Source organism: Oryctolagus cuniculus, chromosome 2 (assembly GCF_964237555.1).
Source record: "Oryctolagus cuniculus chromosome 2, mOryCun1.1, whole genome shotgun sequence".
NCBI lineage: Eukaryota > Metazoa > Chordata > Mammalia > Lagomorpha > Leporidae > Oryctolagus > Oryctolagus cuniculus.
This window is the reverse complement of record NC_091433.1, coordinates 41,665,011-41,685,920: the sequence shown is the minus strand read 5'-3', so window position 1 is coordinate 41,685,920 and position 20,910 is coordinate 41,665,011. Positions and strand designations below refer to the sequence as shown.

The following is a 20,910-nucleotide window of genomic DNA, read 5'->3' as shown; positions in this document are numbered from 1 at the left end:
TTTGAGAATTGAGGACTAGAGCACAGGATAGTTCTCTCTCTTTCTCTCTCTCTCTCTTTCTTTCTTTCTATTTTTTAAGATTTATTTCTTTATTTCAAAGAGTTACAGAGAGAGAGATCTTCCATTCACTGCTTCATTCCCCTAAATGGCCATAACAGCCAGGGCTGAGCCAGCAACTCCATCCAGATCTCCCACATGGATGCAGGGACCCAAAGACATGGGCCATCTTCCACTACCTTCCCAGGCACATTAGCAGGAAACTAGGTCAGAAGTGGAGCAGCCAGGACTTGAACCAGTACCCACATGGGATGCTGGTGTTGCAGGCAGTGGTGTAACCTGCCAGGCCACAGTGCCAGCCCCTAGATTTTCTTTGTTGAGGTTCATGTAAAGGTAAAAATCTAGATTAAGAGCTAAATGTTATTACTATAATAAATCTGTAGCTGAATAAGTCTGAAATAAAAGTGGAAAATCCATTTTTTCATATTTATCTTTAAAATATATAAAGTAAGGAAGTGGGTTTCCAAAATTACTTTTATGCTTATGTTAGAGGCTTTGGCTTTCTAGAATTCTTCCCTCTGACCAATAACTGACATTCTTCCCATGTCATGCCTAACCACTTCCATCGTTGGGATACAGCCAACTCTATCCATTTCATTCTCAAAGGCTTTTGCCTCTGAATTGATTCAGTCTAAATTATACTGCTAGTTATGTCAGTTTACATGCTTTTTTAATAGATTTATCTACTTATTTATTTGAAAGCCAGAGTGACAGGGAGAGGGGGAGAGACAAATCTTCTAGCTGCTGGTTTACTTACCAAATGCCCACAACAAACAAGGCTGGGCCAGGCCTAAGCCAAGAGTCAGGAACTCTAGCCAAATTCCCACATGAGTGGCAGGAATTGAAGTACTTGGGTCATCATGTGTTGTCTCCCAGGCACACTGGCTGGAAGTTTTACCTGTCACACCACAACACCCACCCCTATTGCTTGCTTGCTTGCTTGCTTTTTTTTTTTTTTTTTTTTTTTTTTTTTTTTTACAGGCAGAGTGGACAGTGAGAGAGAGAGACAGAGAGAAAGGTCTTTCTTTTGCTGTTGGTTCACCCTCTGATAGCCACTGCGGCTGGTGCGCCGCGCTGATCCGAAGGCAGGAGCCAGGTACTTCTCCTGGTCTCCCATGGGGTGCAGGGCCCAAGTACTTGGGCCATCCTCCACTGCACTCCCGGGCCATAGCAGAGAGCTGGCCTGGAAGAGGGGCAACTGGGACAGAATCCAGCGCCCCGACCGGGACTAGAACCCTGTGTGCCGGCGCCGCTAGGCGGAGGATTAGCCTAGTGAGCTGCGGTGCCGGCTCCTATTGCTTTCTAAGTGGAAATTCAAACTCAAGTAGATTTATTAGCTCACAAACAGCTAGTCCAGCTTTAGAACTTAGGCTGGATCTAGGTGTGGCTCAAAAGGTCTCCGGCTGTTTGTCTGCAGTTCCCTCGGCCCTGCCTGTTTCTGACCTCAGACAGCAGCAAGGTGGTGTGTTTTTTGTGCACGTACAATCTCACAACAGTGTTCTGAAGAACTGACAGAGGGTTGCTTCCAGAAATGCTCTCAGAAAACTGAAGAAGTCGTTTTCCTAAATGTTCATTGCAACTTATTGTTCCCATCTCTTTGGCCCAAGCTGGGACACAGGCCAATTTCTGAAGCATTCACTTTGGAAAAGACTAGGATTTCCCTGGTTGTCTTAAATCCCTGTAGCTGAGGTTCCCTAAACCACAGTCGTTAAAACTGAACCATTTATTTTAAGTGTGGTTTTTTTAAAATATACATTCTAAAATTACAAATCTCTGTATGTGAGAAGACCAAACTGCCATGTCCTGATGAATCATTTTCTAAAGAACTGAAACTCACTCTTGCGGCTTGAATGCATCCTTTGGCACTGATAGCTGAGGTGGAGGATGGAAATGCAGGGGCCTGTGTGTGCCACGTCGTGATGTTAGTTATTAATGGGAGACCAGTTCAGGGAGGTGAGGCTCCCTTCCATGGGTGCTTCGGCCTCCCCTGCCAATGTGGGGCTACGACCATGGGCAGATGCCTTCTGCTGGCTCAGGAGCTGGGCAGGTTCCCCTCTAACACTTCACCATGTACATCTCCCAAAGACACAATTGCACAAGTTCACAGAAACCCAAGAACAAGTATCGTTTAGCTCCTTGTAGGGCAGTGGCTTTTTAAGTTTTTTGACACTGATCTGCAGTTAATTTATTTTCTATCACATTTAAGTATATACATGGACACTTCTTTAAAATAAAAGTTCCAAGAATATACACCCTTACTGTATGCTGTGCATACTGGAATCTTTTGTTCTCTTCCATTTCACTTCTTTTTCTTTTGTTCTCCACAAAAGGCAGGCCACACCCTCTAAAATGGATTTCATTCTCATCATTTGCAAAGCATATTGTAGGAAATAGGACAGACTTGCACAGCCTGGCAAGAAAGTAGGGTGGGCTGAAGAGCCCTGCTGCTGCCCTACCATGTGGCCATGGTGGTGGCCTTGTCTGTGAGCCATGACTGTGAGCTGCTTCTAGATTCCTGTGTCTGTATTTGCTTTTTTCAAGTCTCTAAAGGCAGGCAGGCTCTTTGCATTTTTGTAATGGGTAGGGCTGTTTGTTCACCTTCTCTTTGAAGAGCATCGTGAATGCTTTCAAGTTCATGCAGTGCTCTGAAGTGCCAACAGTAACAAATGTGGTTTCTAACAGAACCTTAGTCAGAGTGGATTAAGGCTCAGTGTAGCCTCATCTGTAATTCAAGTCAAGTCATCAGGCGGGAGGAAAAGAGTCCTCCTTTATACCTCAAGCTCTGACCTCCAGAGCCCTAGGGCTTCCAATAAACCTTGAGAAGCAACCAAGAAAGATCCAAGGACCACATGGCAGAGCTCCTAGACACCGTCTTTGACCAGAACGGCTCTGGGTTTGAGTCACCAGTTTTGTACAATTGACTCACATCTAAAATTTCATTTGAAATAAATATTCCTCTGCTTTATTTAGAAAAACAGCTGAAAACCTCTATTCTAGAGAATTCTTTCCTCGGTAAAGGGATACAAATAGAGGTTGCTGGCCAATTCAGTGTAATTTGTCACATCAGGGCCTAAGAAAGATGACAAGAATTATATCCTTATAAAAGGAAGAGCAGCTTAGAAAAACAGAAATATAACTTAAATAAACCCTAAAGTGGAGTGAAATTGAAATGTGTCAGTATTTCCTCTTGACCTTTTAGATTGGCAAGTTATGTTTAATAATGGTGATCTTGATTTTAAATTATTTTATAGTTAAAACAAACAAACAAAACCATTGAATTTAGCCAATCATTGAGAACCATCGTACAGCTAAAGTAATTGTGGCCTTGTATGTTGTCAACTGAATGTGGTTATTTGAAGTTGGTTTTTCCATTGCACTGAGTATTAAATCTATGTAAATTTTGAAGATTTTCTTCAAGTTTGTGTCGCCAGAGTGCATCATTAGAAATGTTGTTTTAAAGTGTCTGTCTCTGACTTCTTCATAGTATATTTTGCATAAAAAAGTAGTTTGAATCACATACTGGCTTCCTGCACAAAGTGTAATCCAGAGCTTGAATCAGTCTTGGGGTTTGAGAAATCACAACGAATTTTCCCCGGAAGTGTAGTGTTTATTTAAGTGTTTGTCTCCGTTCTTTCTAATTCTGTGTATTTTCCTTTTTGCTAACCAGGAGCTGCAGGTAAGTTGCAGCCTGGTGTTGTGGGTTGTTTACTTGTCGTCATCTGTGATGTGTTTGTCTTGTTTGTGGTCCCATGTGTGCTTGTGTATATTAGAATAGAAATGACCTAAAGAGTAGATATAGTTGGTCCCCAGTAATACAAAATAGAAAGTTAAGACAATCAGTTTAAAACAGGTTATCACACCAACTAATTTTGATCTCTTTAAATATTAACATTTAATGATGTGTTAAAAGTTTAAAGACACTGAAGGGCTGATTGAAACTCTGCTGTTGATGATGCATTAAGTATTTTTCATCTTGGTATGTTTCCTTGGTGTGTTATATTAACAACATTTGTAAGCATATATTTGAAGTCTTAGAAATCATGTCTTGCTTCCCCAGGGAGAAAGCATGGATAATTTCAACTGGGGAGTCCGCAGGCGCTCACTGGACAGTATAGACAAGGGGGACACGCCCTCCCTGCAGGAGTACCAGTGTTCCAGCAGCACCCCCAGCCTCAACCTCACAAACCAGGAGGACACGGATGACTCCTCCGAGGAAGAAGCGGCACTCACAGCCAGCCAGATCCTCTCGCGCACACAGATGGTATCCGCTTACCTTTTCATTTAATGACAGGGATGAGGAAGCAACAGCGGAGCCCAGGCGTCAGCTGCAGTTGCACAGCTGGCACGTGGAGGCCTTTTTCCTGCCACCCTAAACTGTGCTGCCCTCTAAGTGAGACCCGTTTGCTCCAGACTGTGCTAGTCAAGTGCTGCAGCAGTGCTGTACGGCAGGGCCTGAGCTGGCGTCAGAAAAAAATGTGGAGCCATCAGTTTGTGGGTGGCTCCCTGTCAGCTCTCCTGTTTGGACATGCCGGTGTTGTCCCAGTGTGTCTTTGAGCAACATCTCCCTCTCCCCCGACTCCATTTGAGTGTTCAGTGATAAACTGCCACGATCACAGTTGTAGTTGCCCACCGCATGCTGGTGTCATGGCTGCCAGGCTCTGGGCGGGGTGTTTTACGTGCGTTAGTCACTGTGACTCATCCCAACCACATCTGGCAAAGATGGTTTTTGCAGTTCTGCAGATTAAGTGTCTTGTCCCTGTACACACAGCTAGTAAGTTAGTAAGTGGGTGTGAACCAGGCAGGTCTTAGCACCCACGGTTTAACCCTGCCACCCGAGGCCTGGTCCTGTGTGGACTGTGTGCATTTAAAGAACTCCTGAGTTCCTGGCAACAGCACCGACTGAAAGAACCGCAGTCACTACACAGCTGTGGTGGCCCCAGTGTAACCGTGGAACTGTGGGCTCCAGGCAGGCTTTGCTGGCTGTGTGCCTGCTGAGTTACCTGTTACTTTAAAACAGAATTCCTGAAGGGGGCTGCTTTGTGGGAACTTTGTGAGGAGGAAAGCCTTCACCTGGCAGACAGCAGATGTGTAACAAAGGTTAGCTCTTAGGAGAGCCGTGGGAGAGAACTAACGACATCAGCCTATGAGGCCAACCCTGCTCATAGTGGTGTCACAGAAAAAGCTGCATTTTTTGCTTTTATATACTCTAACTCATAAACTTGATCTTCTTGTGTTTAATGCAGATCTGAAAAAATTATAACCCTGCTTAAAAGATAAAAAGTACAATTGTTTTTTTCTAATTAATAACCAATACATTTCAAAGAAAATAAACCCCACGAATGATGGGTTTATAGTATGTAAAATGAAGTGCCATTATAATAATTTTACATACTATAATATGCAAAATGGAGTGCCATTGTAATGATTTTAGCTATTCTTCCTACTTTCTCATTTCCTAATTGTGCACGGTTGATCTTGGTGTAAGTCCAGCTTCTTGGGCGTTCTCTCATGTGTGGCCCTGAAGCCACAGGGCAGTCAGAGAGCTCTGCCTTCTCACAAATCCTCAGCTCAACTGAAACACAAAACAGCACCATCAAAATTGCATTTCAGCTCGAGGCTATAGAGCTCTCCCACTTTGCTAGCTTCTGTTCCGCAAAATGCAGCCTGCATCGGTGCCCACTGAATTCTGCTGAGGGATTTGCTGTTTGCATTAATGACAGCCATGGTGGTATAGACTAGTGCAGAAAGAGAATTTGAGAGAATTCCTGGAACACTTGAAAGCCCTCAACTATGTTATGATCCAGAATGTTTCCCGTGGCTCTTGTGAGCACCACATAGATGGATCCCTCATTTTCCTTGTTCTCTTTTTAGTTAAACAACGACTCTGCCGCAGAGGAAACCATGCCAGACCACCCTGACTTACTTCTTCAGTCGCAAGATTCCATCGGCAGCAACACAACTGAGGAAGTACTTCAAATCAGAGATGAGACCCCAAGTTTGGAGGCTTCTCTAGATAATGCTAGCAGCCAGCTGCCTGAGGTGGGGAGAAATGGGGGCTGGTGCATGGCCAATCCAGGCTCCTTTTAGCGCTCTGTTACATCCTTTGCTTTTCTTTCAAAAGAGTTTTCATCTGATGTGCTAATTATTTGATTTGTTTCCAGTATTTCTAACCTGCTGGGTTATTTTAAATAAAATAAGTCAAATCTGATTTTTTTTTTTTTAAAGTTGGTCACTTAAGGAAATGACCTAGAGGTTAAAAATACTTCCCAGTGTTGTAATGGGCATTTTGCATTGCACACTGTGACTCCCTTAATGGGCAGGTGCATCCTGTGTGGCTCTGCATTGTCTTTGGAGGACTGCTTTCGTTTTTTCTTCTGTATGCTTTGTGTTGGGTTTATGTGATTGGTGCTGTGATTGGGATCCAAACCTCAGGCCAGCTGGGTTAGCAGTTGGTTAAATGAAATCTTTTACAAGACTTTGGAACCACTAGTATGACATTTTTTGGAAAGGCCTGTGAGAAGTAAGCCAGATTCCAAGCTAATGACTGACCAAAAATAAGTAAGTATTAGTTTTCTTAGTCTTTCTGTATTACTGTAGATTGTTTTTATAAAAATGCAATTGCTATAGTTCTGATAAATATGTTTTTATGCCTTGGTAAGTATCAGGAAAATACTGTATGTTTGTCACTGTTAAATTAATGAAGTTATTTGATAGACAGTAATCTAGTTATTAGATCATAATACTGTAGTAAGGAGACTCCTCATGTTTCACAGTAGTCTATTTTATGTGTCTAACCCTCTTGAACAGTAAGCAGACATATTTGAAATGAAGGTATTTTGGCTTCCTTGTTGGCAGTCTTTACCCATACTCATATTTGCTTAGATCATTGAATTCCACAAATATTGACTGTGATTTCATTAAATGCCAGGCTTCAGTTAGATGCTAGAAAGAATAGGGTGTTACCAGTTCTTAGGGAGTTCACATTCTATAATGCTTTTTAAAAATTACATTTCAGTATGTAGAAGCTCACTAACAGAGACAGTCAAGGCTTTGCAAAAGCCCAGAGCAGTGATTCACTGTGCATGGGGTGAGAAGGGGTCCTCGGAACAGGCTTAGTGGCTATGGGCCACACTGCAAGCAGAGGGACACCTAGAGGAGAGACATGAGAATGTGAATAGCATGGTATGTTCATGTAACTGCAGGAAATTCAGTATTTCTAAAGAGCAAAATGAGAGGAGGGGACAGACATTTGGCACAGCAGTTAGGACGCTGCGTGGGTGCCCACCTCCGTTACTGAGTTCCAGATCTACTTCTGATTCCAGCTTCCTGCTAACACACACCATGGGAGGCAGCAGGTGGCCTCAAGTACTTGAGTCCCTGCCATCCACATGAGATACCTGTATTAACTTTCAGGCTTCTAGGTTCAGCCCTGGTTTGTTTTTTTGTTTTTTTTTTTTAACTTTTATTTAATGAATATAAATTTCCAAAGTACAGCTTATGGAGTACGGCTTCCCCCCCATAACTTCCCATCAGCCCTGGCTTTAAAAAAAAATGGGAGGAGGAAGAGGAGACACAATAGGAGAGATGAATAGAGACTAAGATGTGAGAGGTTCCACCTGCAGTTCTGAAGATTGAGACTTGCCCCTGCCAGTATAGGAAGCCAGGTGGATTTTTTTTTTTTTTTTTTTTGACAGGCAGAGTGGACAGTGAGAGAGAGAGACAGAGAGAAAGGTCTTCCTTTGGCGTTGGTTCACCCTCCAATGGCCGCCGCGGCCAGCGCGCTGCGGCCGGCACACCGCGCCGATCCAGTGGCAGGAGCCAGGAGCCAGGTGCTTTTCCTGGTCTCCCATGGGGTGCAGGGCCCAAGCACCTGGGCCATCCTCCACTGCACTCCCTGGCCACAGCAGAGGGCTGGCCTGGAAGAGGGGCAACCGGGACAGAATCCGGCGCCCCGACCGGGACTAGAACCCGGTGTGCCGGCACCGCTAGGCGTAGGATTAGCCTAGTGAGCCGCGGCGCCGGCCCCAGGTGGATTTTCATTCTTTCAAGAGATAACCTCTGAAGTAAGAAGCATGGGGCCAGATACCTGGATGAAAATGCAGGGCACACAAAATGCATTCATTCTTTCAACCAATACTGTATCATGCCCCTACCATGGGCTGGATACTATTGTATGCACTGGGCATACAGCAATGTGTGAAACAAAGGCTGCTGGTCTTATGGGGCATAATTTTGGGAAGAGAGATGGATAAAGAAGTAAAATAAAACATAAATAACATCAGAAGGTGGTCACTTATTAATCATAACATGAGCGTCTTAATAGTATGTGATCTTGGGAGGAGTAGAAAGTGAGGTTAGCGTCTTAGGTGACAGCTAAGTGACACCATTTGGGGGAAGTGTTGCAGTCAGAGGAAGCAGCAGTCTCAAAGGCCCTGGTATGCCTCAGGACAAGTGACTGGCAAGTAGGGTATGGGCACAGTCATTGTATGAGAGGCCACAGGAGAAGTGGAGGTGAGGGTTGGTGGCCTGGTACCCTGATGGATATTACAGGCGACACAGCAGGTGAGCATGGAATTTGTAAATGGAAGAAGGACATGATCTCATGTTTGTTTTTTCTTGGCTTTTTTTTTTTTTTTCCATGGAAAGTATGTTATAGTACCTGCCACATGGAGCTTAGGGTTAGGGTCCTGTTTTTGGGGAAGCTACTTTCTCATTTGTGTTCTAATAAAGTCCCTATGACAGAGGTGTGCACAGTGGGTTAAAGGAAGTAGCATAAGGAGATAGGGAGAAGAATGCCAGCAGGAGAGGGAGGGACCTGCACCAGGAGTACATGAATGTGGAAAGCGTGCAGAGGACCGGCGGGATTCAGGGATGTGCGCTAAGGGGACTATTCCTTCCTGTTGTTGTGAAGTAAATGTTAACTCCTGGTTATTAATCTAACTACTGTGTGGCACTCGGCTCATAACATGGTATAACAGCAACAGATCTCTTCATTAGAAACAATGAAAAATTGACTGATACTAGAAATACCTGTGACCAATGGCTATGTATTTTAATTTTGCTTGACAAAGGGGAAAATCTTTTAATTTTTTTTTAAGATTTATTTATTTATTTGAAAGACAGAGAGAGAGAGAGAGAGAGAGAGAGATCTTCCAGCTGCTGATTCATTCCCCAGATGGCTACAATGGCCAAGGCTGGGCCAGGCTGAAGCCAGGAGACAGGAGTTTCTTCTGCATCTCCCATTTGGATGGCAGGGACACAAGCATGAGGGCCATCTGCTGCTGCTTTCCCAGGCCATTAGGAGGGATCAGTAGTGGAGCACCCGGAACACACACCGGGGCCCATATGGGCTACAAGTGTCACAGGCAGTGACTTTGCCCGCTACGCCACAGCACCAACCCCGAAAATATTTTGTTTCTATGATTAAGTAGTTATAGTGAGGAAAGTGTCATGAGAAGGAATTTGTACTTACTGGAAATGCCGTGTTATTTCAAAGGGGGCATTCGTCCATCCAGTGACCTGCTTCCTAAGCACTCTATAAAGTCCCCAGGGAGACTTTGCACTAAGGGAAACTCTTCAGTTTTATAGTAGTGGGCTTCATTATGCTTGTGACATCGGTGACTGAGAATGCAAGGGATTTTTTTAATTTTTTTTATTTTTTATTTTTTGACAGGCAGAGTGGACAGTGAGAGAGAGAGAGACAGAGAGAAAGGTCTTCCTTTGCCGTTGGTTCACCCTCCAATGGCCGCCCCGGCCGGCGCGCTGCGGCCAGCGCACCGCGCTGATCCGATGGCAGGATCCAGGAGCCAGGTGCTTTTCCTGGTCTCCCATGGGGTGCAGGGCCCAAGCACCTGGGCCATCCTCCACTGCACTCCCTGGCCACAGCAGAGAGCTGGCCTGGAAGAGGGGCAACCAGGACAGAATCCGGCGTCCCAACCGGGATTAGAACCCGGTGTGCTGGCGCCGCTAGGCAGAGGATTAGCCTAGTGAGCCACGGCGCTGGCCAAGGGATATTTTAAAACCACAGTATTTCATGTAAAAACAGTTCAACTGATACTAGAGGTGTCACCAGGGAATAAAATTTGACACTGTATCTGTTGGATAAGTGGCCTAATTTGTTTCTCCTTTGTATATTTACAGTGACAAATGACCCAAAATTGCCTTTTTAAAAAAAATTTGACAGGTAGAGTTATAGACCGTGAGAGAGAGAGAGAAAGGTCTTCCTTCCGTTGGTTCACTCCCCAAATGGCCACTATGGCAGGCGCTGCGCTGGTCCGAAGCCAGGAGCCAGGTGCTTCTCCCTGGTCTCCCATGCGGGTATAGGGCCCAAGCACTTGGGCCATCCTCCACTGCACTCCCGGGCCACTGCAGAGAGCTGGCCTGGAAGAGGAGCACCCGGGACTAGAGCCCAGCGCCCATATGGGATGCCGGTGCTGCAGGTGGAGGATTAACCAAGTGAGCCACGGCACCGGCCCCCCAAAATTGCCCCTTGTTAAAAAACAGAACAGGACAGCACCAAGATACTAAAATAAAACCAGAACTATTTTTAAAGCAACTTCTTAAGGATTACAATTGATTTTAATAGCTGAATTAAAGAAACCCATTCCTAAAAATGTTTCCCTTTATATGTTAGTGTTGGGAGGCAGAATAGGCTAAAGCAGTTCATGTCATGATGGGAACTTTAGGGCTGCTTATCCTTCCTTCTCTGTAATACTTGTACAAGTTACTCTCTGATCTCTAGAAGCAAGTAAGTTCTTCACTTTATTAGAGAAACTTTCACAGAGCGTTTCCTCTAGTATTTGTAATTGCTTAGAATTCTGCTTATGGAAGATAAAAATTATTCCTTATAGAAAGTGAGCTTTTGAATGTAACAAAGCGTATGTGTGTCTCTGTGTAAGTTCAAGGACACTGGATTCTTATCATCTGTGCGTAAACAATGGGTTCCATCCCATTAGCCTCAAAGCACTTTCTTCATGAAATCTCTTAGAAAATTTCAGTGTATATTATATAATTATAGATAAAACATAGTCTTGAAATTGTTATTCAAGAACAAATGACAACCGAATATGGATGTAAACTAGTGAAAATTGAGGACATTGAAACCAAGAAATTTGTATTGAAATATAGGATGTTCAAATGATCTAGACTGAAAATTCTAGGCGTAGAACTATCTCTAGCACTACTACATAACTTATTTTCCCAAATAACTAATGCTTACCCTTTTAATGGTCAGACTTTTTAAAAAAAAAAATTATATTGGGAAACATAGAAGATGTTGAGTACTAAGCTAATGAGATGATGAAAAAAATTTTAAATTTTTTAAATGCTATTTTCTGAAAACTCAGTTTGCTGCTTTCCCTGCATGATTAAGTCTAGACCACTGTTTATTAATGTACCTTGTTTATTAGTGTACCTTGTTTTTCTGCCCTGTCCCTGTGCCTGTGCCTTTGACACCTTATGGCCCCTTTCCCTGGAATGCCATCCCTGCCCCATTTTGGTCCATACCTGCGTGTGCTCTTTCTTCTGACACTAGTGTCTCAGTTGCCACAGCAAGGTCTCATCTTTCCCTTTTTGTAAATTTATTTTTATTTTTATTTATTTGTGAGGCAGAGTTACAGAGAGATTAGCCTGATTCCAGTATTAGCCTGTAAACTATAATTGAGTTTACAACAGAGCACCCAGCCCGAATCTAGTCAGTCCTTCCTTTTCTAGATGAATTTTACATTTGAATAAACTAAATCCCCAGCTAGTTTAGGGTCAGGGAAGTTTCTTATTTTGATTTTTCTTATTTTGTAAGGGAAATTTGATTTTTATTAATGACAAGGAGACGATAAACTGCTCTACACCCAAGAAGTAACTTAGTTATAAATGAAAGAAGCTGATCTTTATTTTAAAACTGTGAGATTGGGGCCAGTGCTGTGGTGTAGTAGGTAAAGCTGTCGCCTGCAGTGCTGGCATCCCATATAGGCATTGGTTCAAGTCCCAGCTGCTCTACTTCCAATCCAGCTCTCTGTTATGGCCTGGGAAAGCAGTAGAAGATGGCCCAAGTCCTTGGGCCCCTGCACCCACATGGGAGATCTGGAAGAAGGTCCAGGCTCCTGGCTTTGAATCAGTGCAGCTCCGGCCATTGCGGCCAATTGGAGAGTGAACCAGCAGATGGAAGACCTCTCTCTCTCTCTCTCTCTCTCTGCCTCTTCTTCTCTCTCTGTGTAACTCTGACTTTCAAATAAATAAATAAATCTTTAAAAAAATAAAAAACCCGTTGAGACCACTAATACTACTTTTCATTTTTACTTTTTTTTCTTAAGATCTATTTATTTATTTGAAAGGCAGAGTTAGAAGGAGAGATAGAGATATCTTCCATCTGCTGGTTCACTCCCCAAGTGGCCACAATGGCCGGGGCTGGGCCAAGCCAAAGCCAGGAGCTTCTTACAGGTCTCCCATGTGGCTGCAGGGTCCCAAGGATTTGAGCCATCTTCCACTGCTTTCCCAGGTGCATTAGCAGGGAGCTGGATCAGAAGTGGAGTATCCAGGACTCGAACGGGTGCCCATATGGGATGCAGGCACTGCAGACAGCAGCTTAACCCCCTGCACCACAGCACCAGCCCCTAGTACTTGTTTTCAAACTGATTAATATCCATGCAAATTCAAAGCTGGTATTGATCATATCACGCTGTGGGTAGAAATTCTTTCCATATAATGTGGAATTTTTTTCTTTTTTAATACTGGCATTTCATTTATTCAGTCATCTGTGTAGCTACCACATGGTGGTCACATACAACATTATTTCAGTAATGTTGCAGTGTATATGAAGAGATACCCATTAGTATACTTCATAACATTTTTATTATGACTTATTAAGGGATAAGAAAATGCAGTAATTCTTTTTACTAAGTGAGTTTATGATTCATTTTCAAAAGCATAACAGTCTGAAATTTCCCAGTGTTTTCTGAACACTGCTAGCTTGGTGATGCAGCTTTGTGAGTGCACAAGGCCAGAACCTCACTGGAGTCTTCCTGCCTCAGACAGTGCTTCCGTCACAAATATCCACCTCATGTCTGCCAGTCCGGCTGCCCCGGGCATCAGGTGCAGCTTCCTCATGATTCGTCGCCTTCCATAGGACCACTGAGTTGCTATTTTGAATTATCTCCCATGCTTATATTCAGAATTCACTTTGTTCCAGTATAATGAAAGTGACATTTCAAATGAGAGAATTTCTAGCAAAGATATGAAGTTTTACTTGTGTAGAGAGTATATGTGAAAAAAAAGATATTTTACCAAAGGACATATTTCTTAACAGATATCTAAATCCTGTGACTTAAGACAAAAACTCCTTGATATTTCAATATGGCAACAGGTGATATATTTTTAGATGATATATTTTAATGTCAAAAAATTAAGCCTAGGACTTTTAAAAAACACTTTTATATAATCCGAGTCCAAGAACTCTGAGACTCAATCAGACTCTGTAAATGAAGACTACATCATAAAACAGACTCGGATGGCAGCAGTCATGTATTGTGTTGATAAAGTTCTCTTTTTAACGTTTTTAAAAGTCTACTAAAAATCTGATCATTTTTCAGGATACAAGTTCAGTGTTAAAGGAGGAACATGTTACACACTTTGAAGATGAAGGGTCCTATCTGATTCAGGAACAGCAGGATTCTCTGGTGTGTCGAGGAATTCTTGATTTAGAAGAAACAGAAACACCAGAGCCTCTAGCTCCTGAGAGCTACCCCGAGTCCGTCTGCGAAGAGGACGTGACCTTAGCGTTGAAGGAGTTGGACGAGAGATGTGAGGAAGAGGAGGCTGACTTCTCGGGGCTGTCTAGGTGAGACTTGGTACCACACCTTGTTAAGAGGTGATATCTTCCCCTCAAGCCTTCCCCTAAACGCCTCTCTATCCCAGTTTACTCGCCTTTACCCACTGCACCGTGCGTAAGTCCATAGTCGGACTCTCTTCATTGTTTAGATGACAGTGATTTGCTACGTTGGTTTTTTCCCAAGTAAATGACATTTACATAAAGAAACACAAATAGGCCCTTCTCAAAACATAGTAGGTAGTGTCTGATGTTTAGAACCACACAAATATTTATTTTGCCAGATTGTCAAATGACCAAGTGTTAAAGTCAGTACTGGGGGTGGGGGCAGGCATTTGGCACAGCAGTTAAGACCCCTCTCTCCCCGTTCAGGATTCTCATATCCCATATCAGATTGCCTGGGCGGAGTCCTGGCTCCAGTTCCAGCTTTGCGCTGATTGACACCTTAGGAAGCAACAGGTGTCGGCTCAAGTACCTGGGTCCCTGCCCCCCACAGGGGAACCCGGCTGTGTTCTAGGCTTCCAGCTTTGGCCTAGCCCAGCAAGCCCCAGTTGTCGCGGGCATTTGAGGAATGAACCACCTGAGGGAAGATCTCTACTACTCTGGGTCTCTCTGCCCTTCAAATAAAAATAAAATAAATATTTACTAAAAATCAGTATCAGGTGAACTTTTATGGTACCAAAATGTATCTGCAATATTAGAATACTTCAAAAATATATGGAAATGGAATTAAAATATAAATTCATTTTGGTGCAAAAAATTTGAAATCCATGCGTAGAGAGAACGTTCTTAACAGTTCATGGAAAATGCATATTATGAAAAAGCTCCATAGACTTCTTATTTATTTGAGAGGCAGACAGCCAGAGACAGCTTCCACCTGCTAGTTCACTCCCAAAACATCCACAAGGGATGGGGCTGGGCCAAGCTAAAGCTGGGACCCAAGAACTCAATCCAGGTGCTCCAGGTGAGTGGCAGGGACCCCGCCACATGAACGGTCACCTGCCGCTTCCCAGTGCACATCAGGAGGAAGCTGGAATGAGGGCCGGATTCGGGACTCGAGCCCAGCTGCTCTGATGTGGGCCATGGGCATCTCAACTACTCTACCAGATGCCCAACCCCACCTGGATACCCTAAAGGAAATTTTGGTGGCTGTTAGGAAACTTGTATACCAAATGATTAAATAATGATTAGAATTAATGATACCATCTAATATTTACTACTTTTATAAATATTTGTGACTCAAAAGTATTCTTCATAAAAGTATCTCTTCATGTACTCTTTCAATGTATTAAAAAATTGAAGCTCCTTGATAGTTATTTTAATAAAAAATTGATAAGTATTTCAGAGTATTACATTAAAATTATGCATTTTTATTTCATGTGATAGTAGAGTTTTAATATATACAGCACATGACATATACAGTTTTAACATATACAGCACATGGTCAATTTTTTTCACTCTCAATACATCCATAATATTTACCTGCATTTGAAAGTGTATATTCATACAGTGAAAGTGTCTGATCTTTCCCTTTTACGGGTTTGGATATGGCAGCAGTCCATGCAATCAGTCATTGCTTATACCAAGTACAGGTGTGCCAGAAATGATGTTAAGGTAGATATTTAGTTATTTGGCTTTCTTTTCATTTTTTTAAGGAGTCATGTATTTAAAAGACAGACAGACATCTTCATCCGTTGCTTCACTCCCCAGATTGCCACGGCAGCTAGGGTTGGGCTAGGCCTAGACCAGGAGGTGGGGACTTCTTCCTGGTCTCCCACATGGGTGGCAGGGACTCCAGTACCTGCACTAGCAGCTGCTACTTTCCAGGCACAATATCAGGAAGCTGGATTGGAACAGAATAGCTAGGACTCAAACCGGTACTCCAGTATGGGATGCAGACATCCCACACAGCAGCTCACCCGCTGCACCACTTATCTAGTGTTCTAAAAGGCTGAAGCCAAATAGTTGACTTTGGCCAAGTGTATCAGCTGAAATTGAATGTTGCAACCCTATTAAATATAGTTATAGCTACTCTAGTTTGCAGGATACCTTTTGTTAAAATCAGTGACCACAATGGCAATTTTTTTTTAATGGTAATGCTTGGCTCTTGCCAAGACATTGTTTTTTTTTGTTTTTTTTGTTTTTTTTTTTTAAGATTTTATTTGAAAGGTAGAGTTACAGACAATGAGAGGGAGAGACAGAGAGAAAGATCTTCCTTCCATTGGTTCACTCCCCAAATGGCTGCAACAGCTGGAGCTGCACCAATCCAAAGCCAGGAGCATCTTCCGGGTCTCCCACGCAGGTGCAGGGGACAAGGACTTGGGCCATCTTCTTCTGCTTTCCCAGGCCATAGCAGAGAGCTGGATTGGAAGTGGAGCAGCTGGGACTAGAACCGGCACCCAAATGGGATGCCGGCGCCGCAGGCAGAGGATTAACTTACTGTGCCACGGCGCCGGCCCCACAATGACATTTTTAAAATTCACCTTTTTGAGGTTATTTTTTCACTCCAGATGTCTGCTTCATTTTGACCTTTTTCTGCAGTCACTAGTCAGGTTCTGCTCTGCCACATGAATCGCTCCGCATGGAGCTCCCCTGTGACGTGATCCACGCAATGTTAAGACCCGAGTGTCTGACTCAGCTACCTCATCTTTGCAGCCTAGGATTGTAGAATATCTGGCTGAAATAGTCTTTTCATTGTCCCATTCTTGTATGTATTTGTTGCAATAAATTCCTCAAAGAAAATGGCAAGGTCTTACGTTGAGTCAAGTCTGTTCTATCCATAGGCTGTGCTGCTGAAGTAGCTGAGCCTGCAGTGTGTGCTGGGCCTCATAGCGTTGCTTTGGACCTTAGTCTTGGGTTCAAATTCTGGCTCTGTCATTTCCGACCTGGTGACACAGGCATGTTCCTTAACCTCACTGAACTTTGTTTCCTCCTGTTAGATCAGGATAACGGTAGAGCTTAACCATCACAGAGCTATAGTGAAGATTAAATAAAATGATTGACATAAAGCATCTAACAAGCTCTTGATTCAAAAGTGCCCAGTTGGCAGCTTTAAAACATGATCCTCAATGTGGGCCTGTCCAAATCAGGTGCCTCCAACACTGACCACTTCAAATGAAAGCATTCTCTTCTGGATTATTCATTGAAGTTACCGAGATTAATCCATAGCAGTGTTGCGTTACAGAATTTGGCTTATTTTAAACTAGCTGCATGAAATTAGAGCTCTAATTCCAAAAATGTTAAGTAGAAAGAAAATAAATTTGCTTATTCATGCCTGCTTTAAAAATTTAGATCGTTGGCTGGTGCCGCAGCTCACTAGGCTAATCCTCTGCCTGCGGCGCCAGCACACCGGGTTCTAGTCCCAGTCGGGGCGCCGGATTCTGTCCCGGTTGCCCCTCTTCCAGGCCAGCTCTCTGCTGTGGCCAGGGAGTGCAGTGGAGGATGGCCCAGGTCCTTGGGCCCTGCACCCCATGGGAGACCAGGAGAAGCACCTGGCTCCTGCCATCGGATCAGCGCGGTGCGCCAGCCGCGGCGGCCATTGGAGGGTGAACCAACGGAAAAGGAAGACCTTTCTGTCTCTCTCTCACTGTCCACTCTGCCTGTCAAAAAAATTTAGATTGTACAGTTTCCAAACCAATGTATATGTAAGAATTAATATAACCACTGTTGACTGATTGAGTCTATCCTTGAGTGGTAGCATTATGATAACTGTGGTATTTGTGTTAACAGTCAAGAGGAAGAAGAGCAAGATGGTTTTCCAGAGGTCCAGACGTCGCCCCTGCCGACACCCTTTCTTTCTGCCATCATAGCTGCTTTTCAGCCAGTGGCGTACGACGATGCCGAGGAAGCCTGGCGCTGCCACGTCAGTCAGATGCTGCGCGACAACGATGGCTCCTGCGCGGTGTTCACCTTTCACGTGTTTTCCAGGCTGTTCCAGGTCAGCGAGGCTTCAAGTCTCTGAATTCACATTAAATTCACACTGTAGTCGACCTCAATAAGTCATGGTGTGTCTTCTAAAGTCATCCATCTCAAATTTTAGTAGTCCTACTGATTAACGATTTTTTTTTTTCAAAGAGAGTGATATTGCTTAAATGTAAACAGTGGTGTTGTAGAACTGCTAGTTCTTCATACAGTGACTGGTTCACAGACCTCCCCGAGGGAGTAAGAATAAAACTCCAAAACAGCATCTGATCAAGGCTCTGCCATGCCTGGCACCGCTGAGGACACCATAGTCCCTGCCTTTTAGGAGCTTCCAGGTGGTGCCCTGAATCAGTTAAACCAAGTGTTAAGTCGTGGCATAGCGGGTAAAGCCGCTGCCTGTGATGCTGGCATCCCACTTGAGCGCTGGTTCGAGTCCCAGCTGTGCTGAGTACTCCATGGGAGGCACCATGCTAACCGCCGTATATAAAGTATCCTCACAACATGACTGTGGGGTGTAGGTAACATTTTTGCATCCTGTGGAAAGGGAAACTGAGGCAGAGAGAGATGCCACCATTGAAGTCATTGTCCTCTGAGCCATCTGCTCTCTAGCTAAGCAAATTTGGCCCAACACTGAAGACCCCACTAAGGACACCCTCTCCCTGAAGCGTCGCCGACCACGCCAACCTCCCGCTGCTCCCTCCTGTCAGTTCTTTGGTGCTTATTAACCACAGCATTTATTTAACTCCGTTCTACTGCACTGTTACCTGGTTTTCTGTTTGGGTTTTCTTTCCTTGATAACTCCTTATACTTGCGCTAAAATCATCCTGATGCCACCTAAGAGTTGTACACTCACACATGTACGTATTATTTGTATAATAGTCTAAGTCCACTGAGTCTTTTGTATGGGTTTGGCACTGCCTGGTTGTCTAACGTAGATGAAGATTCCTGGATTCTGCAAAGATACTCCTCATAATGCGTCTGTACGAAGCTAATGCCCGTCCAGTCGAACAGCAGCCGCAGCCACGGGTAGTAAGCAGCATTCCTGACAGTTTCTTTCAGGCAGGCCTTCCCTGCAGCAGAGCTGATCCCTCAGACTTGGGGGACTGACTGCTAACGCTCTACAGCATGCGTTCCCCACGTCTGCCCTAAAGAAAATGACCATAGGAATGGGGACATGAGCAGCATGCGTCATTAATTTCTTCCAGAAATACTACTTGATAAATCTTTATTTTTTTTTTTTTTTGGAAATTGACGTGTTATTAGGATGTTATATATAACATTTTCTCTACTTGTAAGTTATGCTTCTTTGTTTAAACATGAAAAAAAGGCCATCTGAAATGTTTTCCTGTGCTTTTCCCTACAGACAATTCAAAGAAAGTTTGGTGAAATAACTAATGAGGCAGTCAGCTTTCTGGGCGAGAGCCTGCAGCGGATTGGTACCAAATTTAAAAGTTCACTAGAAGTGATGATGATGTGTTCAGAATGCCCAACAGTCTTTGTGGACGCTGAAACAGTAAGTTTTTACACACAGGCTTATTCTAGACTAAGTTGGAATGGTATCTTTCAGTAAATGGTCTTTTTAAGATACTTTTAAACTGTGAAAATTCAGTTTTCAGCTTGGTTATAGATTTCTGATAATAGACAGTTCCAGTGTATCAGAGCGGCAGCCTGTGACTGTTCCTGACTCCAGCCCCCTCTGCCCCAAGTATGGTACGGAGTACAGCAGAGAAAGGCAGCTAAGAGCTACTCCTGCTCCAAGTCCTAATGGGACACCAGAGTCACACCCCTGTCCAGTGTCCTCTTCCCTGACTCATGAATAAAAATGGGTAGATGGCCAGACTCCCCCCATAAAGTGCCCAGAGCTCCTTGGTCTTCCCCTGCCTTGTTGCCAAGTACACTTAGATTTTTTAAGATTTATTTATTTGAAAGGCAGAGTTAGGGAGAGACAGAGAGATCAATCTCCCATCTGCTGGTGCTCTCCGGCGCCGTGGCTCAGTTGGCTAATCCTCCGCCTGCAGCACCGGCACCCTGGGTTCTAGTCCAGGTTGGGGCGCCGGATTCTGTCCCAGTTGCTCCTCTTCCAGTCCAGCTCTCTGCTGTGGCCTGGGAGGGCAGTGGAGGATGGCCCAGGTGCTTGGGCCCTGCACCCGCATGGGAGACCAGGAGGAAGCACCTGGCTCCTGGCTTCAGATCGGCACAGTGTGCCAGCCGTGGCGGCCATTTGGGGGTGAATCAAGGGGAGGAAAGACCTTTCTCTCTCTCTCTCACTGTCTAACTCTGCCTGTCATTAAAAAAAAAAAAATGGAGCTGGGCCAGGCTTGATGCCAGGAGGCAAGAGCTTATTCCGTGTCACCCACGGTGGGTGCAGGGGCCCAAGTAGTTGGGCCATCCTCCACTGCTTTCCCAGGCACATTAGCAGGGAGCTGGATCAGAAGCAGAACAGCCAGGACTCAAACCAGCACCCTATGGGATGCCGGCACAGCAGACAGCAGCTTTACCTGCTATGCCACAGCACTGGCCCCCACTTACAATTGTGCTTCAAGATATTTGATGGCTCAAGGTCTTCAAAGCTCCAGGGGTGATACCTTTGAGGTATATACCGGCCTGTCATGCTGTTTGACGCCTGCGTCAGTTTTGAGACCACCGTCCTTCTTGGACACCCCTCTGCACTGTGACTTTCTCTCAGTGAAAGGTCAGCTCCTAGGATGGCACAGAGACAGAAAGGGAAAAGCAGCCATCAGGTCCTCCCTGACCCAAAGTTGTCAGTCACCTGACTGATCAGAAGTGGTCACCTACATCACTGTTTCTGATTTGACAGCTGATGTCATGTGATTTGCTGGAAACGCTCAAGTTTAGCGTACTGGAGTTGCAAGAACACCTGGACACCTACAATGCCAAACGGGAAGCCGCAGAGCAGGTGAGTGCTTTTCACTGTGTGAACCGGACACCAGGACTGCCAACACGGCAGCAGGAGCCCCCAGGCAGAACAGCAGCCCCGCCAGCACTTGCTCGGGCTTTTCTGAGAACGTGGAGGCCTTTGGGCTGTCCACGCAGTGAATTCCCCTAACTGGCTTCCTGAGATCAGCCTTCAAGGAGCACAACGGACAGCCACA

General features: G+C 44.5%; 1 protein-coding gene across 18 annotated transcripts in view; it reads left to right on the top strand.

Moving 5' to 3' along the window:
* Positions 1-20,910, top strand: part of FRYL (FRY like transcription coactivator) — a 298,493-nt gene that overhangs the window by 265,035 nt on the left and 12,548 nt on the right. For all 18 annotated transcript variants that reach the window (XM_051831505.2, XM_070068188.1, XM_070068186.1 and 15 more), the window contains 6 exons: positions 4,115-4,318; positions 5,929-6,096; positions 13,641-13,888; positions 17,606-17,813; positions 19,161-19,310; positions 20,616-20,714. In XM_051831505.2, the coding sequence (XP_051687465.2) occupies positions 4,115-4,318; positions 5,929-6,096; positions 13,641-13,888; positions 17,606-17,813; positions 19,161-19,310; positions 20,616-20,714 (1,077 nt within the window). The remainder of the gene's footprint in view (positions 1-4,114; positions 4,319-5,928; positions 6,097-13,640; positions 13,889-17,605; positions 17,814-19,160; positions 19,311-20,615; positions 20,715-20,910) is intronic.